This window comes from Syngnathus floridae, chromosome 12 (genome assembly GCF_059516105.1).
Source record: "Syngnathus floridae isolate MCC-2025c chromosome 12, RoL_Sflo_1.0, whole genome shotgun sequence".
Taxonomy (NCBI): Eukaryota; Metazoa; Chordata; class Actinopteri; order Syngnathiformes; family Syngnathidae; genus Syngnathus; species Syngnathus floridae.
In genome coordinates this window covers 5,115,546-5,135,181 of record NC_142424.1, presented here as the reverse complement: position 1 = coordinate 5,135,181, position 19,636 = coordinate 5,115,546, and the positions used below count along the sequence as shown (strand labels likewise).

General features: G+C 44.7%; 1 protein-coding gene across 4 annotated transcripts in view; it reads left to right on the top strand.

The window, feature by feature from the left end:
* Positions 1–19,636, top strand: part of LOC148389692 (netrin receptor UNC5D-like) — a 72,566-nt gene that overhangs the window by 14,183 nt on the left and 38,747 nt on the right. For 3 of the 4 annotated variants that reach the window (XM_088392907.1, XM_088392906.1, XM_088392908.1), the window contains one exon: positions 10,633–10,789. The exons of the other annotated variant lie outside the window; for it this stretch is intronic. In XM_088392907.1, coding sequence (XP_088249033.1) covers positions 10,633–10,789 — 157 coding nt within the window. The remainder of the gene's footprint in view (positions 1–10,632; positions 10,790–19,636) is intronic. 4 annotated transcript variants of the gene reach the window in all.

Sequence of the window (19,636 nt, the reverse complement as noted above, 5' to 3'; positions counted from 1 at the left end):
AGCTGCATTGCCCCCCCGTCACCGTGCTTGTCCGCCCTCCGGACTCCCGTCAATCACACGAGCAGTTTTGTACTGGGACAAGCTTCGTCACGGGCTGGAGAGCCAGCGGCCAGGCCCGACTCCCTGGATGCTTCCCATTCAAGCTGCAACATGCGCTCTGATGGGCAGCGGCTAGTTTTCCCGACGTGATGGTTCCGACATGTTTTATGCTCTTTGATGTCGTTCGTGCACGCTTCTCCGTCGATGTTTATTTCAGGAAAAAAAACATCTACAGCCGGATGTTTGGGCTGCAGCCCAGACGCTCGGAGGAGCTGTGGGCGGGGCTTGGCCCTTTATCAGAGAACCATCATAATATCAACATTTGGAGCTAACCTGAAGTGAAACTCTACTCTGAAAACCTGACCCAGGCTTAAAACCTGACCTCAAAACTGTAACCCCATATTGAACTGTTCCTTTAAAATCTCGAAACTCTACTTTCAAAATAATTGAACCACTTCTGTTCCTAAAGTTGAATTCCCAAATGTGAAAAAGACATGATTATTTTTAGCAGCAACAAAGAAAAAAAAAGTAAATGAAGCATTTTAGTGACTTAAGAGCAGGTGTGCGCCGCAGGTTCTGCTGAACTTGTCACAACAGGTGAAAGTGGCTCGAAAGACCTTTTGAGCCAAAAGGCGGCTCGCTGTCCCAAGCAACACCTCTGATATCGCACCTCCTCCTTTCCTACCTCGTTAGACGAGCGGTTGCCACGCAGCAAGCCCGGCGGCGAATCACTGCTTATCTCCTAATGTAATTATCCATTGAAATCCCATTTTGACACCTAGATTGTTTGTCGTTTTTCTCATCGGCGTCATCTCTCCCCGTCTGAGCGTTTGCCCCAGTGTAACCGTATCGCTTCTGCTCGACCATCGAGTATCTGTCCATCAAGCTGCAACCCGAGTGGTCGCCGCAGTGGCCGGCGAAAGATTGACATGTTTTATTATTGATGAGCACAATGTGCACGGACACCGTGTCTCCAAGCAAAATCAGCCACGAGCGTATAAGAAGCAAACTTGCTTGATACTATGACTCATACTTTGAAACCCTACCTCCAAACCTTACTTTGAAACAGCTCTTGACATCCTATCTTGAGACCCTAATTTTCTACCCTAACCCTGGCTTGAAACTGTCAATTTAAAAACCTTTTGTTCTGAGTTGACTCCCTAATTTGAAACCCTAACCTCATTAGCTAAGTCAACATATGGAATATCTGTGGTGTTGAGAAGTTGTAATCTTAATCCTCAAGTTGTTTGCAATGTTCCGTCCCACTTTCCTCCCGCCGCAGCGGAGCGGTCGATTGGTCGCCCGTGTTTGGGGAGGGCAGCGGTTGGCGTCCGCTTCAGACCGTCTATTAATAAACGGTCAGGCCAGGCTCGGCGCGGCTTTGCGCCTGATGGCGTCGCCAAATAGAAAAATTCCCAGACGTACGCGCTAAGCCTCGGAGGCGGCGTGTTGCTACGCTGCTGAGCTGCGATAATCATTTTCATATTCATCATGAGGAGAGTCAACAGCCGGTCGCTTTGCCCGTACGGGTTGCTGTCAAGTATAAAAACATAATCTTTTATTTCTTTTGTCCATTACTACAATATTGTTACTACGCAAAATTCATAGGGCTTGATTGCAACTGCCCCGTCAGCCAATCAGAAGATTGCTTTACGCTGGCCACACCCATTGAGCTTTTTCATGAAACATGCGACAAAAAAGAATTATGATACATATCTGAACACCATCTCTGTATTAAATATAAAAAGGACATTGGTTGGAATGCTGCCACAAATGCAACCTGCTTATGGTTAGGGTTAGGGTTGGCTTCCCTTTTTTTTTCCAGAAGTAGATGAAAGCTTATTGGAATCATTTAGTGAGGATTTGAGTCTTGGCTTCTCCTGCAACCTCGGGTGTGGCTGAAGCTACCACAAGCTAAATAAACAAACATGCTGTTTGAGCGTTCCGCATGGAAGCCCAATCTAATGAGAACACGGGAGCCGCTCGCACGCACGCACGCACCGCAGTCGCCAGCAGACGTCGAGTAAATGATGTTAAAACAGCAGCAAAGTGTTACTTAGCGCAAAATAGCTTGCGTATTTCCTGCTGCCTTTTCCGTTTAGCCTTTCTCCGCCTTCGCCATCCTCTCTCCTCCACCTCTTTTCCATCCTCCACACTCCTCCAAATCTTCATCCTTATTCCCCACCTCTTATTACTGCTCCTCTTCTTCCATTTCTTCTTATCTTTCCTCCCCTTAGACCTGTTCATCTTCATCCTACTCATCCTCCCACTCCTCATTCTCATCTGAAGGGAAGCTTTATAATGAAAGTGATCTTCAATACTTTATTCCACAACTTCATCAATGCGTGGAAACCTTAACCCTGGCTTGAAACCCTCGTTTAAAACCTGAACCCCGATTTAAGACTCGACAGTTAAATCACTACGAGCGCAAGCTGAGTAAATTTGGGTACACAAAGCTTCTTCCTCCTCCTCATCTTCCTCCTTTTAAAAAAAAAAAAAGCCTTGTGATGAAGATGCTTGCACTTCATGCTCGTTCATCGCCGGCGAAGGCCGCCGCCGGCTCCTCCATTAACGCACTTAATATTCAGCTGACCGGTACCGAATATAAAAAAAAAATCCCATTGAACGCGAGTGGAAATGAATTAACATCACATCATGTCAGCACCTGAACGTAAAAAAGGAAATAAGGATGGATTGGCGGCCGGGTCCATTAGCGACAGTTCAATTGGAATCTTTGATTAACATACACACTGATGAATGCGAGAATATTCCATTAAGAGCGTGGCGTGAATGCCAAACCGCTAGCGATCAAACATAGCCGCAATGGGGCCGAGCGAGCTGCCGCGGCTTTCGCTTGACGTTTACGCGTCCCCTGCACTCCTTGAAATTCATCAGCACGTTATTCGGGACCCCTAGATTTAATTAAACCAATTCAGGCGCGATAGAAAAAGTGGATCGGCGCAGCGCCGTGGAACAAGGAGGTAGGCGAGGGAAGGGAAGGCGCTGCTGATAAAAGTACATACAGTCACGCGTGCATTGGCTGACGGTTGCCATGACGAGCTTAACTGGTGCAAAGGAAGAAGGGAAGAAGTACTTGAATTAGGAGTGGTGCTTTAAGTTTTAGCACAAAGGTGGTTCTCTTGTGTAGCGTTTGGACAGGTGGGGCAAAGTGACCTTTTGATAGCTTGGAGGCAACCAAGTATGGGGTTGTTGGAAGGCGGGGTGAGCATCGGCTCATTTGCATGAAACATGACATGACAGTTTCTTAGAAATGCATTTTGTAGAATAGAATGTATACAATAAACAAAAAGCGTAAGCATTTGCTGGGGTCTTTTTAGTTTGTTCACAAGGTTCGGGCAACAACAATAACATTAGTCACGAGCTGCCGGGATGACGAATGTTCCCAGGCTTCAACTGACTCAGCTACCTGGGCGCTTTCCAGTCGGGACAAAAGCCTCAAGATGCAAACAGATTCTCGTTTGAGCGTAAACTCCTGTAATGCCGTCTTGTCTGTGTCTTGTTTGGTCTGCTGGGTTGAGTTAGTTGGGTAAGTCGGTTAAAATAGTTGGTTACTTGCATGAATTTTTGTGAACGGATGTCTTGAGTCAGTTTGTCAGACGAAAGCCTTGTGTAAGTTCAGAGGGTTCGTTAAATGAGTTGAGTGAATGAATCAGTTGACTAAGTCGGTGAATTGAGCGTTGATTATTTACAAAGTTGCTTGAGTCAGATAACGTGAGTAGTTTAGATAAGTAAGACAATACTGTATGTTGGGTAAGTTGACTCAGTAAATTAATTGTCAGAGTCGCTGAGTCGTTCACCGAGTATGAGAGTTAGCTAGTTTCATGAGCGAGTGTGTTAATGAGTCGGTGATTCAGGGAGTCATTGAGTCAGTTTGTTAGGTGAGGAAATTGGTTTAAAAAAACTGTTAGTTGAAACTTGAAAGAGTTAAGTAAGCTTGGAAGTTGACTGAAGAAAGTTGTTCATTTCGTAAATAATATTAAGTGAATTAGATGATCGAACAAGCGAAATAAACATTTCCGTCCAATCATGATACATCGCTACATTTTGGCTCGCAACGATGAAACATGAGCGCGTAGCTACCCATCATGCTGCCAGTTTGCGACGGGCGTGTGCGTCGCGTTCCTCGCCAGCGCAAGGTCGCGAAGGAGACGGATGAGGGGGCGATTTGCGGAGGCACTGGGCGGCGCCTCGGTGCTGACGGATGCTGGCTCTCGCCTGCCTTTTTCAAGCGCTTCTTCGCCTGGCGTCGCCTCCACAACGGCGATTGTTTCATCGAGCGGCTTTAAGCACTTTTACCGCACGAGTGTGAAAGTGAAAAGGTCGAAGGCTGTCGGCCGGGCGGCTGATGAAAAAGTGCAAAAAACAAAGTGATTGGAAAAGTCAACGTTTACATTCCTTCATTTTTGTTTAGCCTGGGTTGTTAACGGAGAATCCTCGAGACCAACCATTTGATTTGAAGGCGAATGTAAGATTAGCTTGAAATGATATTCAAGTGCGTAGGGAATCACAGTTTGTGTTCCATTTATGGTTTAAATTATCAATGAGTGCATTAATAAATAAATTAGGCCGTCGTCAGTGACTCGCTGTTTTACGCTATTGGCCCACAAATAGTGTAATTATTTACATCTCATGAACATTTATGAGACCCGCCTGGTTTATTCCCCTCTCCCGCTGCGTACTCGGCTCCACAAGTTGCAAATGGAATCGGCGGGAGTCTGGTAGTTACGGCGGAATCCCGACGGACGCGAGCACATCCATCAGACGTTTGACTCCCGCCGAGATAGCGGCGTGACGGATGGATCTAATGGATTGATTTAAGCCGGCGCTCACCCGCCGAATAAGTGAGCCGCTGCCGCAAATAACTCCATGTGACGCGTCGTGCTCTTCTTCCCCTCGGCCGCCAACTTCATCCATCACGCCGCTCCCCGATTGGCCCGCTAATGCCCTCCCCTCCCCCTGCGACTTCATGTGTACGCTTTATTATTTCATATTAAGACCGGGCCTTGACACCTGCATCCCTGCCTCCCATTTGTTCATGTGAGCTCTTGTTATGCTGACAGATGAAACCACCTAGTTTGTGTGTGTGCTCATGTGTCGGTTGTGTGCGAGCGTGCGCTAACAAGCATCCTCCTTATCAATCCTGTTTGCAACAAGCTGCCGCGTTGTTGATGGAGTGCACCGCTCACCTCTCTGGCCTCTCCATCTTTTCATCACCCACTGGCTAGGAAGCTACGTTAGCCTTAGCTTCACAGACGTTGAATCATTAGATCTTTTGAATCGAGTGAGTGAGTGAGTGAGTGAGTGAGTGAGTGAGTGAGTGAGTAAAGTTGCAGTATTCAGGTGAGTGAGTGAGTGAGTGAGTGAGTGAGTGAGTGAGTGAGTGAGTGAGTGAGTGAGTGAGTGAGTGAGTGAGTGAGTGAGTGAGTGAGTGAGTGAGTGAGTGAGTGAGTGAGGTTGCAGTATTTGAGTAAGTCAGTGAGTGATTTAGTAAAGTTGGAGTATTTAGGTGGTTGAGTCAGTGAGTCAGTCAGTGATTCAATAAGTAATTGAGTATAGTTACAGTACTTGGGTGAGTGAGTGCTTGAGTCACTGAGTGAGTTAAGTTAAGTTTTAGTGTGTTTTTTTTTTATGAGTGAATTAGTAATTGGTTTTGTAATTTGGGTGAGAGGTTGAATCCGTTATTTGAGTGAATTTAAATCACGCGGGCGACGGTTTCCGCCGTTTTGTTAAGCAAACTTTAAATTTATCAGGTCTCGTTTCTGTCTCGACTTACCGTTAGCAGATTCCCCGCATCTCTGAGACTCAAATGTTCCCATCCCTGCCGAAGCTCTCAGCTCGTCCTTTTAAGAACAAGCAGCAAGCTGATTGTTGGCGACAGGTGACTGCTCCACTTTGGGTGGGAGCCAATCCTCACCCCGTCTGCACCGTCTCTCTTGCTCCCGACTCAAGGTCGGTGCGGAATGGCGGCGTGGAAAGGTTTGTTCGTCGCCCCAGAGGTGCAATTCACGCCGGCAGACAAGCAAAACTGATTTAAAACAAATTTACCCTGGCCTTTTAGTCGGCAGAACACTCTTTGCCACAGTTAGTCAGCAGAAAGAACATCCTTATTAAGATACATCTTACTCTACAACTTTTTCATAAAACCGTGTGGCCATGTGAGAGGAAATCGTGATAAGCCAGGACCAGGATGTGAAGTTTAAAGTTCCCACCTTCCTGTGAGGTGAAACTAACGTTGCACAGTATTTATAACTCCACCATCTTGTTGTGTTGAAAGCTCTTGTGTGAGCAGTTCTCACACGAAATGACAGCATTGAAGCTAAACTGCTAATTGCCTATCTTGTTTTGATTTCACCTTTTGCCGGGATTCAACACAACAGAGCAGTAGAAGTTAATTTTATGTGTTAAAATGAACAGCTCAGACCCTGGGGGCGGAGCCAGAGTTTTTTTCACTGACATATCCATCTCGCTAGCCATACATTAATCTGGATAACTTGGCGAGAATTCACGGGAGTGTTGCATGTATGCATGCTATATGGTTGAGTGACGAGAAAGCTAATGAGGCCTTTGGAGATAGACCAAGAGGCACGTGTTTGACAACAAGCGCACTCTAATACACGGCCACCGGTACGACGTGACATTTGGGCAGACGTGAGCGTTTCCCGTCGCCGCGCTCTTGATCACCTTCGGCGTTTTGTTTTGCAAAGCGGCGAGACGAGAGATTTGAGCAGGAATGAACAAACACATAATTGGACTCCGAGGACCTGACACATTGTCTGAACTTTGCGGCGGGAGAGCTTTACGCTCTTTTAAGATGTACGCAGCCGGAGGCGTCGCTGGCAGACGGCCCGGTTTTATATTTGTAACTCCCTACCTGCAGCCACACACACACGCAAACACACATACACATATCAATATGGTGTTTATTCTGAAATGCAATCAAGACTACCAGGCGATTTTCCACCCAAAATGGCCGACAAGCACAATAATGCTAGTGTTTTTCTACGTAGAGATGTTAGCCCATAATGTTCAACCAAACTATTTCATCTAACAAAAGTCTGTTAGCTGGAATGCTAACGTACATTGCGAAACACCATAGACAGGCAAAAGAAAATCGTTCAATTTTTGCCGATTTTTTTTTTCTTTCGTAAAGTTAAACAAAAACTAAAGGAGAAAATGGAAAACAATGAAATGTTCTGTTTGTAATTCATGTTTTTGTCGTTGTTAGCATTATAGGATGAAATGATTTCACTCATTACATAGTTTTAATTAATCGACCAAATAATCGATCGGAATTTTTTCCTGCCAAGTATCGGAATGATGGATTGCGCTACAGCCACCGTCATGCCAATGATACTCCCACGGAAGCCGAGAAATTCCCGCGTCGACTTGAAATTCCGTGCTTGTACCTTTCACACCGAGCTCGCGATGGAACCGGCGGCCCGCGTCCACGGCGGTCCGATTCGTTTACGGGCGAGCGCCTTTAAATCTGGACGCCATTCCCGGGAGGGCGACACGCAAGCGGGTGCTTTTATTTGTGTGTGCAGCAGGCCAGCACCCCTTAAAGGCCGCTTCCGTCTGTCACTTGTGTTTTATACTTGACCCGCGTCATTAAACTTACATCTGCAGGCTGTTTTCCGCCGTACTCTCCCAACATACAAACAAGCGTGTAGTCATTCCTATTCCGCGTCTCGCCTCGCGTTTCTACTCCCTCGTCGGATCTCCAGACCACAATCCTGCATCGCCAGATGCCCTGATTGGCAGCGCCGATAAACCCCCCCCCCCCCTCCGCCCGAAGCCAATCGGCAGCGACGCTCGTCTTCTTCCTCCACCTTTACGTGAATGTCAGAAGCTTCGGGGCAAGATTAGCTGAGGGGTTCAGGGGGATTCCAGTAAGTCAATTTTGGCATTTGATTTCCATAAAGTGGGAGGAGTGATTCTCGGAGCACTCCACGGGAAAATGCCTTTGAGCCGACAGCGGCGGCGGCGGGAACACAAAGCTGCGATTTTGTATACATGGAATAATATCATGGCTAAAAATGTCCATGTATAGATTTAAAACAGAGACGGAATGAGAGCAGCACTGAACCCTACACGCATGATAAAAAGTGTACCCAACCATCCAGGTGTCCAGCGTGTGTGTGTTGAACAAAAAGCCCCTCACGGTGACTTTATCCCACTTTGTCCTCGAGTGCAGCGAGGAGAGAATTCCCGACAATACAAAGTGTTGGCGTCGAGCGACTCCCAAGGGTCTGATTAGCTTGGCGGACCCTGGCCCTGTCACTGGGATGCTCTCTGAGCCTTGAGACCATATAGCTGAAGCCCCATAGCAGGCACACACACACACATTGTAGATCCATTACCACACACACACACACAAAGAGCTTTGCTCCGACCTTGAATACAACTGAGCAACGGTCATTCACGTTGTAAAAAGGCGCAGCTAGCATAAGCACGTATATATATTTATTTTAATTATGATGTCCTGTAATTGCAGAGAGAACTGGAATGTTTGACGAATCTTGGATTTGATTAAAAGGTTGTTTTTTTTTTTAATCAACGTGATCATCGTCCTTTTCTGGCTAATCGGCAATGATTTTCCAAGACTGCAAAAATATACAAAAAAGAAAGCTCAATGAATTGAGACGGAATAAATTCCAAGAAATCGGTCGCTTGCAAAATCGACTATGACGTACGATTTATTTTAGGTTCTGAAAAGGTTCTATTATGCCACTAAATTCCAATATTGTATAAAAAGGCTACATTTGACTAGGACATGAAGTTTTTTCCTTCAGCACAACGTGAGCATGCTCCGTTGACTGAGGAAGGATTTATTATTTACCAAACGGCGACAAAGGAAACGTGCCTACGAGCAAGACCTCCCACACGACACCTCAAACCCGGCTCCTCTTCTATTATCTCGCCCAAGGCCGTGGAAGCGGCGCAGAAGCGAGGACGCTCCGCCTAAACGCTTCTATTCACATCTTTGTGTGTTTAGAAGGACGCGAGGTGGCCGCCGATGAACCCCGCGTGGGCCAGATGCCTCGCCTTTCAGAATAAACACAAATGTCAGAGATGTTTTATTGGCTTGTAATATTTGCTGCCTTTGGAAAATGACCCTGCTGCGAGCGGCTTGTGTTTGTTCTTTAAAGTCCTTGTTTGTTCGCCGTTTACACATTGTATGGACTGAGCTGTCTTAATCGATACATGAATCAATCCGGAGTTGGATAGAGACTGGATCTTAATTCAACCTATTTTGGGTCGTTGAATAACATACTTAAATAAGTCATGCAAAAATTAGACATGGCTTTAAAGAAAATTAGATTTTTTGACCCATAAAAAAAAAAACAAAGTTGAATTTTGCCATTAAAAGGCTCCCAAGCTACTCCGCGCCATTATTTCTAATGTGTCAGTCATGTGCTGTCACCGAGCTGTCACATGACAGACTGTTCCTGCTGGATGATGTCATCAGCAGGACAAACGACATCATCTTCAAGGTGAGCGAGCGAGCGGGCCGACGTGGCTTTGGCGGGACAATAAAACACCGACGTTGCGACAAAAGCTCGTTCCGTCGTTCTCGCTCCGGCGGTCCGCTCAATAGCCTCGAGGCCGTCGCAGCTCCGGGCCGCCTGCCTCCCCGAATATTTGATGCACGTTTATGGCTACAGCTAGAAATATTATCCCGGCTTGACCTAGCCTGACTCCCTCTATGCTTGATATGCGAATGAAGTTACGCAAGGTCAAACTGCAAATTTTCGAACAACTGTTGATCGCTATGTCGGTACCGAGAACTTTACAATGTAAGATAAAAAATTATGTCACGTAAAAGTGATGCCACTATCATTGATGACTTGTATCGGTAATACCTAAAAAGATTCCAATTATGTATACATAATTATTAACCACACTGAGTGAGTTACAGACGGCCATTGCTGATATTTTTAACGTTATATTAAAACAAATTAGAGTCGAAGCCGCTTAATATGATTAAAATGATACCAATACAGATATCGATACTGGTATCGATACCGTGCTTCACAAACATGTCGATTTCTTGGACCTGGAAAATCAATACATTTAATCGTTAAATATAAATCACTGCATCAATATTTTAGAATCAAACGCTACTTTGCCGTTGAATATTAACAGTATTGTTTTTGTGAGTTATTATACACCTCAACTAATTTGCATAATGTTTTTTTTTAAACAAGGACTTGAGAAGCCCATGTGTTTTGAATTTAACCTATCCACCTTATTAATCATTGGACCAATCAGAGAGCAGATGCTCATTAATTAGCAAGGCAGAAAACAACATCACGTGACTGACTCTCCCTCGCTCACTTTCTCTCCTTCTCCGCCTCGTGTCACAGTGGAAGAGTCTTCCTCCTCTCTTCTTCTTCATCCTCTTCTCCTCTCCGCACTGCGTTACAACCGCTCGGCTCGGACAATTACACCTAGCCAGCTCGGGAATTTCAATTCCATTATTTTATCTATTTATTTATTTTGGGGTGGTTCTCTTGTTTTTTTTTTTCTTTCTTTTTCTTTTCTTTTAGTCCCTCTCTCTCTCTCTTTTAGCCCACAAATGCACGGGCGCAAGTGCGCATCACGCGGAGAGCCGCCGCGAACGCAGCCGTGATGGGACGCCGGAGCTCCGGGGGACGCGCGACTTTGGCCGCACGGCTGCTGCCGCCGCTTCTGCTGCTGCTTCTGCCGGCTGCCGCTCTCGCTCGAGGTAAGACCGATCGGAACAGTGTGCGTGGAAGTTGCACGTGGAACTTACAGTTTTTTGTCAATTACGCTTCCGTGGCATGTCAATTAAAGCGTCAGAAGGTCACGGGTTCGAGTCCTGTAAATTGCAAACTGGTGGGGGTGATGCGGGTGGTCACCTTGTGGACACCCAGCTGCCATCAAGCGCTTCCTTGTGCGGGTCAAAAAAAGTGTGACGGGTCATCTCATTAGGGGCAAAGTGAATTTGATGAGGATGGACGAGTGGTTTGTGAGTTTGAGGGTTCAAATGTTCGCTCTGTGGAATTTGCATGTTTTTCTGTGATTGGCTGGGCAACACTAGTGACTTTTTGATTGATGCTTTCAAAGAGATGTTTACTGATATGTTTGTACTCCAAATATTTTTAGCCCTGCCCCTGAACTATTACAACGAGCTCTTGATAAGATGCATTTTAATGAGACTGATTTAAAAATACACTCTGTTGTCCTTCACTGCATACGCTTCTTCATAAGCGCAAATCAATTCAAGAGTCTTTGATTGGTCACCAAGGAGATATGATTTTGGAAAACGAAACAGTGCACTCATGGATAGCAATATATTGAAAAACATTAGTGCCGAGTAAAATATAGACTGGTGTTATTGATATTGATACAATAAAAGCATAATATCAAGGAAAATCAATGCTGATATTAAGGTGACTGATATCGATATTGTGATGTGTAAAATAGTATCCTGATACCAGTATGATTCAGACATTGATACCAATAATTTAAAGGAAACACAATGCTCTAAAAATAATGTGTATTGTATCGCTGATGCAGATATCAAAAAGTGATATTGAGACTAGTCTCACCAATGATATCAATCACAGTACATTGAAGCATGAAAAGTAAAATAAAGGGCCAGTATTGCTGATACCGACAACGATATCAAACTCAATACTAAGTACAATACAGATGCTGATATCACTGATAGTGGTCGAAATAGAATAGAATCAATGACAAGGTTGGTATCACTGATACCAATATTGATACCAATATTACAAACAGTAGGATGACATTTTGTGGATGGTATGAAGGAGTTTATTTTCAATTTTCACATTTTCTACTCAATAACAGCATGTTAAGGTCATTGAAGAATGCGGTTGTGTTTATTTACTGTTTTCTTATGCGTAAGATTGGAATCAGCTGCATAAAAAAAAATCCATAGCAGTTGAGCCCCTGTATGGACATTTCTGAGGATGTAAGATTTACGATTGAGTCCCGGCAGATTGTGCAAAGGCTGGCGATGGAGGGTGGGAGTGGACGCGGCAGAAATAAAAGGCCAACGCGGCTGTGTTTTATGTCTGCCGCTAAATGACTTTTCTCGGCCCACGACTTTGATTGAAGCCACGTCGGAGCGGAGACGCGCGCCGCTCGGCCACGGCCGCTTGCTGCCGCTCGCCTGCTTGGCGGGAGATTGCGACGTGCTCACTTTCGCTTCTGCATTATTGAAGGGGAACACATTGCTTGCCAGGCGGGAGATGCTGAAGGGGGGGGGGGGAGAAAGAAAAAAAGAAAAAAGCACTACTCGGTTATGCTGATAAAGCGGGATGACGAGTCCAATATGCATTGTGGTTTTATTTGGAAACAAGTCAATATCCATTGTTGTATTATTTTAAAGCAGATCAATACAAAAGCCGTTTGCCCTCCCTGGAGGGGGGTGGCATCGATCAGAAAGTATGCTTTTATTGTGAAAGTGACATCATGTGACTGGCCGACTTTCCTTTGTTGCTTTTGGGTGATGGATCGCGATACGGTGACGCTTTACCCGGGCCATCGACGTCTATTGTAAGCAGGTCTATTAATATAGTCCCGTAATTAATCTCCTTTTCTGGAGTGTGTCATTTATTATCAAAAATGAGCAATCCTTTTTCTATCCTCAACTTGATATGATATCAGAATCAACACAGAATTCATTTTACAAGTGCAAAGACATTTTTTAATGATAACCGGGGAGTCTGTGAATTTTTTTTTGCACTGGTGGCATATACATGATTTCCTTTGAGGAATGTTGCTGTGATGTTTTTTCGAGACGAGATTTTCTCACTAATAAGCGAGCTGCTGTAATGGTACAAAACTTTGAGCGTCCAAACATACAATTGTAACTTGGACACACGGGAATAAGCTCAGGTAATGAGCCATGTGAGTCGCTATTATGTGCTCGCATGCGGCGTGCTTCACATGTGCGACGCCGCCACCGTAATAAACGCCGCCGGGGTGAAATGATGGGTCGCCATATCAGTACTTTCGCTTTTCAGGCCACGTTCGCAGTATAGGAAGGAAAGTAGAGAGGGGGAGGGCTCAAAGCTAACGGGCCGTCCACAAAACCATTCCAAAACGAGCTCAAGGACGCCGCCTCAATGTCGTGATTCAGTGACCATATACGGTGGTGACAAATGTCCTGACGGAAGAGCGCAACGAGGCGGCGTTCCCGGGGAAAAGTAGCAGGCCGGGCCGGAGACGGATGGGGCGAATTCTTTAAAGCGTCTCCCGTGTTTTCGTCTGGTCGCAGATGAATGAACATCTGCGTGAATCATACGCAAGCGTATATTTAATACGTTCGTGCTCCACCAAGGCCGGTTGATTCAGGAAAGTCAAAAGTATTGGGACAAAACTCTGAAACACTATCAACCTTTTGACGTTGCACTTTTTCAATGAATTGATTTCGGCAGTTTTATTTACGTGCCACGTTTTACGATTCTTTACACATACTTTTTGATTTTCTTCTTCTACTCGTGTTGATATCGTGCACTGATTTTTGACACGCTCGAATAAACGCCGACAGTGTTTAAGCGGACTTGTAAAAGTCGACGTTATACACTCGAAGCAGGCGAAGGCCGTCGTCAAGGCAACAGCGGCAAACATTCACCGTCGTGTTTTATTCATCAAGTTGAGCGCCGAGCTTTAAGATGTCAGCACTCCAAGTTGAACAACTCTTGAAGGTCTGCAGAATACTTCTCTGTTGATTTGGAGAGGCAGTGGCGCCGGTGATATCCGCAGAGCCCGGACGCTCGCCATCTGACAGGACGCCCAAATTGAAATGTCAGCGTGCGACAAACACGCCGCGAATTAAAATGGACAGCGTTATTATGATGCGGCGTTATGCTAATCCTCGTTTGTATGCGGCGCTCAAGTCCGACGGCAGCTCGGATTAAGAAAAAAAAAAAAAGTCTTATTAACAGAAGCGCTCGCCGCGGGACGGCGCTATCAGAAGCCATTAAAGCGCCTGCTATTGATTATGAGCGCCGCGTCGCTTCCCGTTTGAGTCTCAGAGTCTTGATCAAAGCTTCATTGCAATTGGAGGCCGTTCGGACCAAATTAATACTTGTTGACTCCACACTTCCAACTGAATCATTTTTCCTCTTCTCGTGAATTATTCAACAGAAATGCGAAACTTTATGGTAGCTGGAGTCTGATCCAAAACTCAAACCTTTGAAATTTGAAACCCTAACTTGAAAACCTGCTTTGAAACCCTAACGCTGCCTTAAAACCCTGTTTTGAAACCTCAACTTGAATCCGTTAAAAGTAGACATCCGGCGCCGACGTGCACGTCACGTTTAATGTCATGTGACTGCTTTGAATGGAATCAATAAGATAAGCTTTCCTGCGCTAAGTACTTGAGACACGACACCTGCAGCGATGGCGGCCGGTGAAAATGATCCACACCGCTGCGACAAAAGTATCGGGACGCATGCAGGGAGTAGAAAGCAGGCCATGTTTTGAACAGATTTTATAAATTGATTGTAGCAGACATGATGTCATACAGAAACGATACAGTCAATGTGTGACAGATGTGCTGGAGGCTCTTCATTGTCATTTGTTGAGTTTCTATCGTTCATTTACACCGCCTGGCAATCCTGTTGTTGTGTCGAGTGTGCAAAAGCGAAGACTTGTCAAAGGCTGGCTGAGGTGCGAGCGTCTGGCGCGTCGCAGCAGCCCCGGCTCATCTCTCATCCATCTCCTCCGGCTTTTCAGCTCTTTCCCCGGCCAACTGGATCCTTCCGCGCCGCCCCGCTTTACCACCCCCCCTCCCCTTCCTCGCCCCCCCTCCCTCCTTGAGGCTTGCACGTTACAAGCAAAGTCATTAGACATTCCTTTTCATCATTGGTCACGCCTCCTTTGCATCTTTCGTCGCTTTTGTTGCTTTTACAGTCTGAAGAAGTGGTTCACTTTCAAACTATTTCACAGTCTGCCACATTTGTGTTTAAACTTGTCTTGCGTTGACCTCGATTTTGTCTCTGGATAAGAAAAGTTGGTTTCCCACCCACGGTCGCGCTCGCTCAGCACACTCTAAAATCAGTATAATAAAATTGGGTCGAAAAGGGGCCGATGACAACTTTTTGCGATATTCATTGAACCCAAATAATTGGGTCCAATGAAGAACCCACAAAACAGCTATTATTGGTATTGATATGTTCTGACCCAATTTGGGGTTTTTTATATAATCCAAAAAGTTAACCCTCTTTGACCCAATGAGGGTTATGTTTGACCCTTTTTTTTTTTAATTAAAATGAAGTTAGCATGTTGCTAACACCTTGCCTTTCTCCAACAATAATTTGACTGTTATTTAAAGAGCGCCACCACAGTGTAAAGTAGCGCTCCATACAGAGATGAAAGCAGCAGGGATCACACAGTCTTTCTTATTTTCGACCATCAAAAATGTATTTAAATATTTTAGAAAGATGGATGATCAAACATAGGAGCCTGAATGTGAAATGTGAAATTTCAGGTTTGATCCTCTGTGGTGTGCTAATGAAGCCCCCCGCGTTTGCCACCGGGCGCCACAGGAGGGGGGTGGACTCGGATTGGTTGAAGGTCCGCTTCATCAAAGCCAGCTACCTTATACCTTTTCACACAGCAAAAGGACGTCGGTGGTGGTGTGCAGGCAGGGGGGGGGGGGCGTTCCGGTCAGAGATTCGCGGCATCCCGCTATGCCGACCCCTCATTCGAGAAACGTCGGCTAAAGGTTTTAAAAGGAAGACCGCTGCGGTACGCAAGGACGGCGGGGTGAAATGAAGTGGGGGTGGTGTGTCACAGAACGAGGGGGATCCGGATCAAAGCTGTCAGGCGTTTGAGGAGGGGAGGTTGGACGATATCTGACTTTAAACCCTAATTTGGAAACTTCACTTGAACACACTGTCACTAGGTCAAAAAGAATCCAATTATGGTTCGGTCAATTTAATGCAAGTTTTGGTCTGACAAACAATCTAAAAAGTGACCAAAGTAGCATTTTTTTTTTTTATATTGATGTATTTATTGTTCTTTATTCTCTTAATAGTCAAACTTTTATCATATAGTGATATTAGCGCCCGCGCACATAAAAGGCATCTTGGCTTCAGATGTTGCGGAGGTGGTGAGTTCGAGTTGGCTGGAAAATGTCAGCCTCGAGGGAAATCTTCCCGCTCTTATCTGCGTCGTGCATCTGACCCTCGCCTTCGCTGGTTTCTTTCCGGAGGCGTTTCACCTACGGGCCCTCGACGCCTCTCAGCTAGCTTGTTTCCTTCTAGCGGTGCTTTATTTTGAAAAGTGCCAGGTCAAAGGTCACAGCCTGCCTCTCTTGGCAGCCTTGCGCTCATTCGCCAGGCAGAAAAAGTACTCGTTTACTTCAACTGCTGCTTTCAAGTTACTCAGTGCGGCTTATTACATAATTGTGACTTTGTTTCCTGGCAAAATTAGTACTTTCTTCTCATAATATTTCTGCATTTCCTCTGAAAAATGCAGCTTTTAATTTTACGAGCTTTTCCTTCACAAGTGCAAACCCAAACTAGCCATCGAGTGTCTTTTAAAGTTCATCACGACAAACACGAGTCTTTATTTCCGCCTTGCGCATCGTTGGCATGTGCAATACACAACGCTGATTAATTATTTACAGCTGGAAAAAAAATGGGCCTTTTTCCATAACCTTGTTGACATCATGCACTTGCGCGTAAATGAGATGTTAAAAACAACTTCAGGTGGTGTTTTTTTATTCTTTAAGATTTAGCTAGCTGGAGGGGGAAAAAAAACGCAAGTGTGCCACTTAGAGAAGGGAAGTGTTGCGGCTTTAATGGAGCTGGAAGCGCTTGTGAAGTTGAAGAGCGATGTCGCCATCAGAATGTTGAAATGAGGCGACGATGGCGAAGGACTAAAAAAGAAAAAAAAAATGTGAGAGCAAGGAATTAGCTTTTAGGTGTTTGAGGTTTTCCCCCGCAAAGTTTTGCCGGTAATTGGAGTGTCAGCGCGGCAGGGGAACAAACACATGAAACGCATCGCAGACATCCAACACGTAATTACATTTCGCTATCAAAGCACTTTCAGCGCTTTGAGGCCCAAACGACCGTCGTCCCGGCAAACCGAGCGTGTGTGTTTGCATATTTTTTCGTTGTTGACCACTCGTTGGCCCAATACTCGGCGGGATAAAGGCGATTGCAGTGGCTTTCATTTGTTTGATGCATTGTCATGGCAACACAGTTGGACAGGTGTTGATGCATATGCTAAAAAACAATGTTTGCCACCGCCCGCCGGCCAGCCTCACGGCTTCTTGGAGAGTCGCCTCTCTCCTCTTAAAAAATACCTTTTTATTCTTCCACTACTTTTAGTGATTTTTTTTTTTTCCTTCTGGGGAGGGTGTAAAAGAAAATGATTGCATGGATTTTTATAACAAAAAGCATCTGACTTTAGTGTCTTAATTCCTGTCATTTTGTCTACCGAAATTTTAATATTCAATATTTCTTTATCCTCTAACTTACACAAACAGTAAGTATTATGACATTAAAATGATTTTTTTTAATAAAAAATACGACCACTCATTATCTCATTATCTCATACACTCATTATCGAAGGTCCGAAAGATTTCTAGCCGTAAACTATTGGGTCAACTCTACAAGGTCAGATCTCAACCGAAAACGTCTTTTCGGAATCACAGAAGTGACTCATCAGCAAACCCTGCTGGCCGAAAGAATCACTGCAGTAACTCGAACAACCATTCTGAACTTTGTATTATCGTTCTAGCGTTACTTTTCCTCTTCTGTGTTTTCCTTCCAAACCATAAACCACAATCCTCCTGATTCCTTCACTTACATCTTTTGGCCGTTTTAACTTTAATCAGTGATGGAGGCTCAGCCGCACGCCGTGGTTATTAGCATATGATTATTAGTGCTGGACAATTGGCCTCAAAGATGTTCCTAATGAAAGACTCGCTGGGATCTCATTAGCTTTTGCGCTCCGGGGGATTAGCTTGTGATCAGTGGCGCTAACAAGACTAACATTAAAAGGTGAAACAGACACGGGAGTAACCTTTCGCCGCAGCTTTTCCCACCAATGAATAACAAGAACGTGTTTAATGGAAAGCTTTTTTTTCCTCCCCCTTCCCCTCGGTTCACCTGCCGATGGCATTTGTTTGCGCCTGACAGGAATATCCATCAAAAAATGTAATTTCATTTCTTTTCAGCTGTTGATAAAGTTGCTGACTCGTGCCAGTCCGCCTCCCCAACACACACACACACCCGCGGGATCAATAGCTGTTTATACATTGAGCACCGCAAAAGGCTCGCACCTCCAAGGGCGGCAACCGGCCTGCCATTTACCAATGAAGCATACAAAACTCCCGACAGTAGAGGTTATTACGTACGCTGTAATTGTGTAAAAACACCAGTCAAACTGGAAATCAATTGAAAACATTCCTACTCAATTATTTCAGAAAAAAAACATTTCAGTAGAATTAAAGAATGACTCGATTTCCTACTGTGACTTAATCATGATGGAGTGTATCATCAAAGAGAGCAAAATCTTAAAAGAATATATTTTTTTCTTGATAAGAATCTCACGAGATTAAAGTCAAATATCTCGAAAGGGTGGAAGCCGGACTGTCGTTAAACGATGAAGCACCGGGGGGGCGAGCGTAGAGGTTATTTCATGCGCCGACGGCACTGTGATTGCACATAAAGGCAATTACACTTGCTTTGGCTGGCGATATACGCTGGCCGCACTGTAAAAGTAAATTGAATGGACTTGTATTCAATTGTGTTGCTCTACAACACTGCAACACGTGTAACAGCAAGACGGAAAAAAAAGAAAAAAATCTTGTTTGAAGCAGGCAACGCCTCAGTGATTCCACAGCAGCACTGGGAAGAGCGTGCTACAAATGTAATGCATTTGCTGGTGGAATAGAGCAATTCACACCAAAAAAAAATAAATAAATAATACTATAGCTTGATAAAGTCACACCAATTAAATCATGTTTTAATTGGAAAATTAACTAAAATTGAAAAAAAAATACTACAGCTTGATAAAGTCATTAAATCATATTTTACGAAGGGGGAAAAAAGTCATAAATATAGTATATATCTATAAAAAATATTTCTGTCATACAGTACTGGAGAAGTTAACCACAGAGCAATTAAATGAAATCGTTTTTTTTCTTCTGTGTGCTCCAGAGCATTCCAGGTGTTTATCAAGGCTGCGTATCGACTGTTCTTTTGTGACCTTGCAAAGAATCATCAGTCAATGCTATTTATTAATCACGTCTGCTATTTTCGAGACGGCTGCACAGCGCGGCTCAAACAACGTCAACAATATTCTCGGGCTAAAACGGTGCATCGGGCGTGACGGGGGAAAGAATGAGGTGATGAATGCAAAGCGAATATTTAATCGGGTTTGCAACATCATCACTTTTCTTCTTCAGCTTTTTTCCGAAATGTAGCGTGCAGAGCGATAACCTGTTTTGAAGTAGAAAAAGAAATAAAATAACGATTTCCTGAAGGAATACAACTCGCACCTCGGTAGTGCAATTTTCAGGTAAAATAAAGTTTGACAAAACAAAGCCAAACATAAA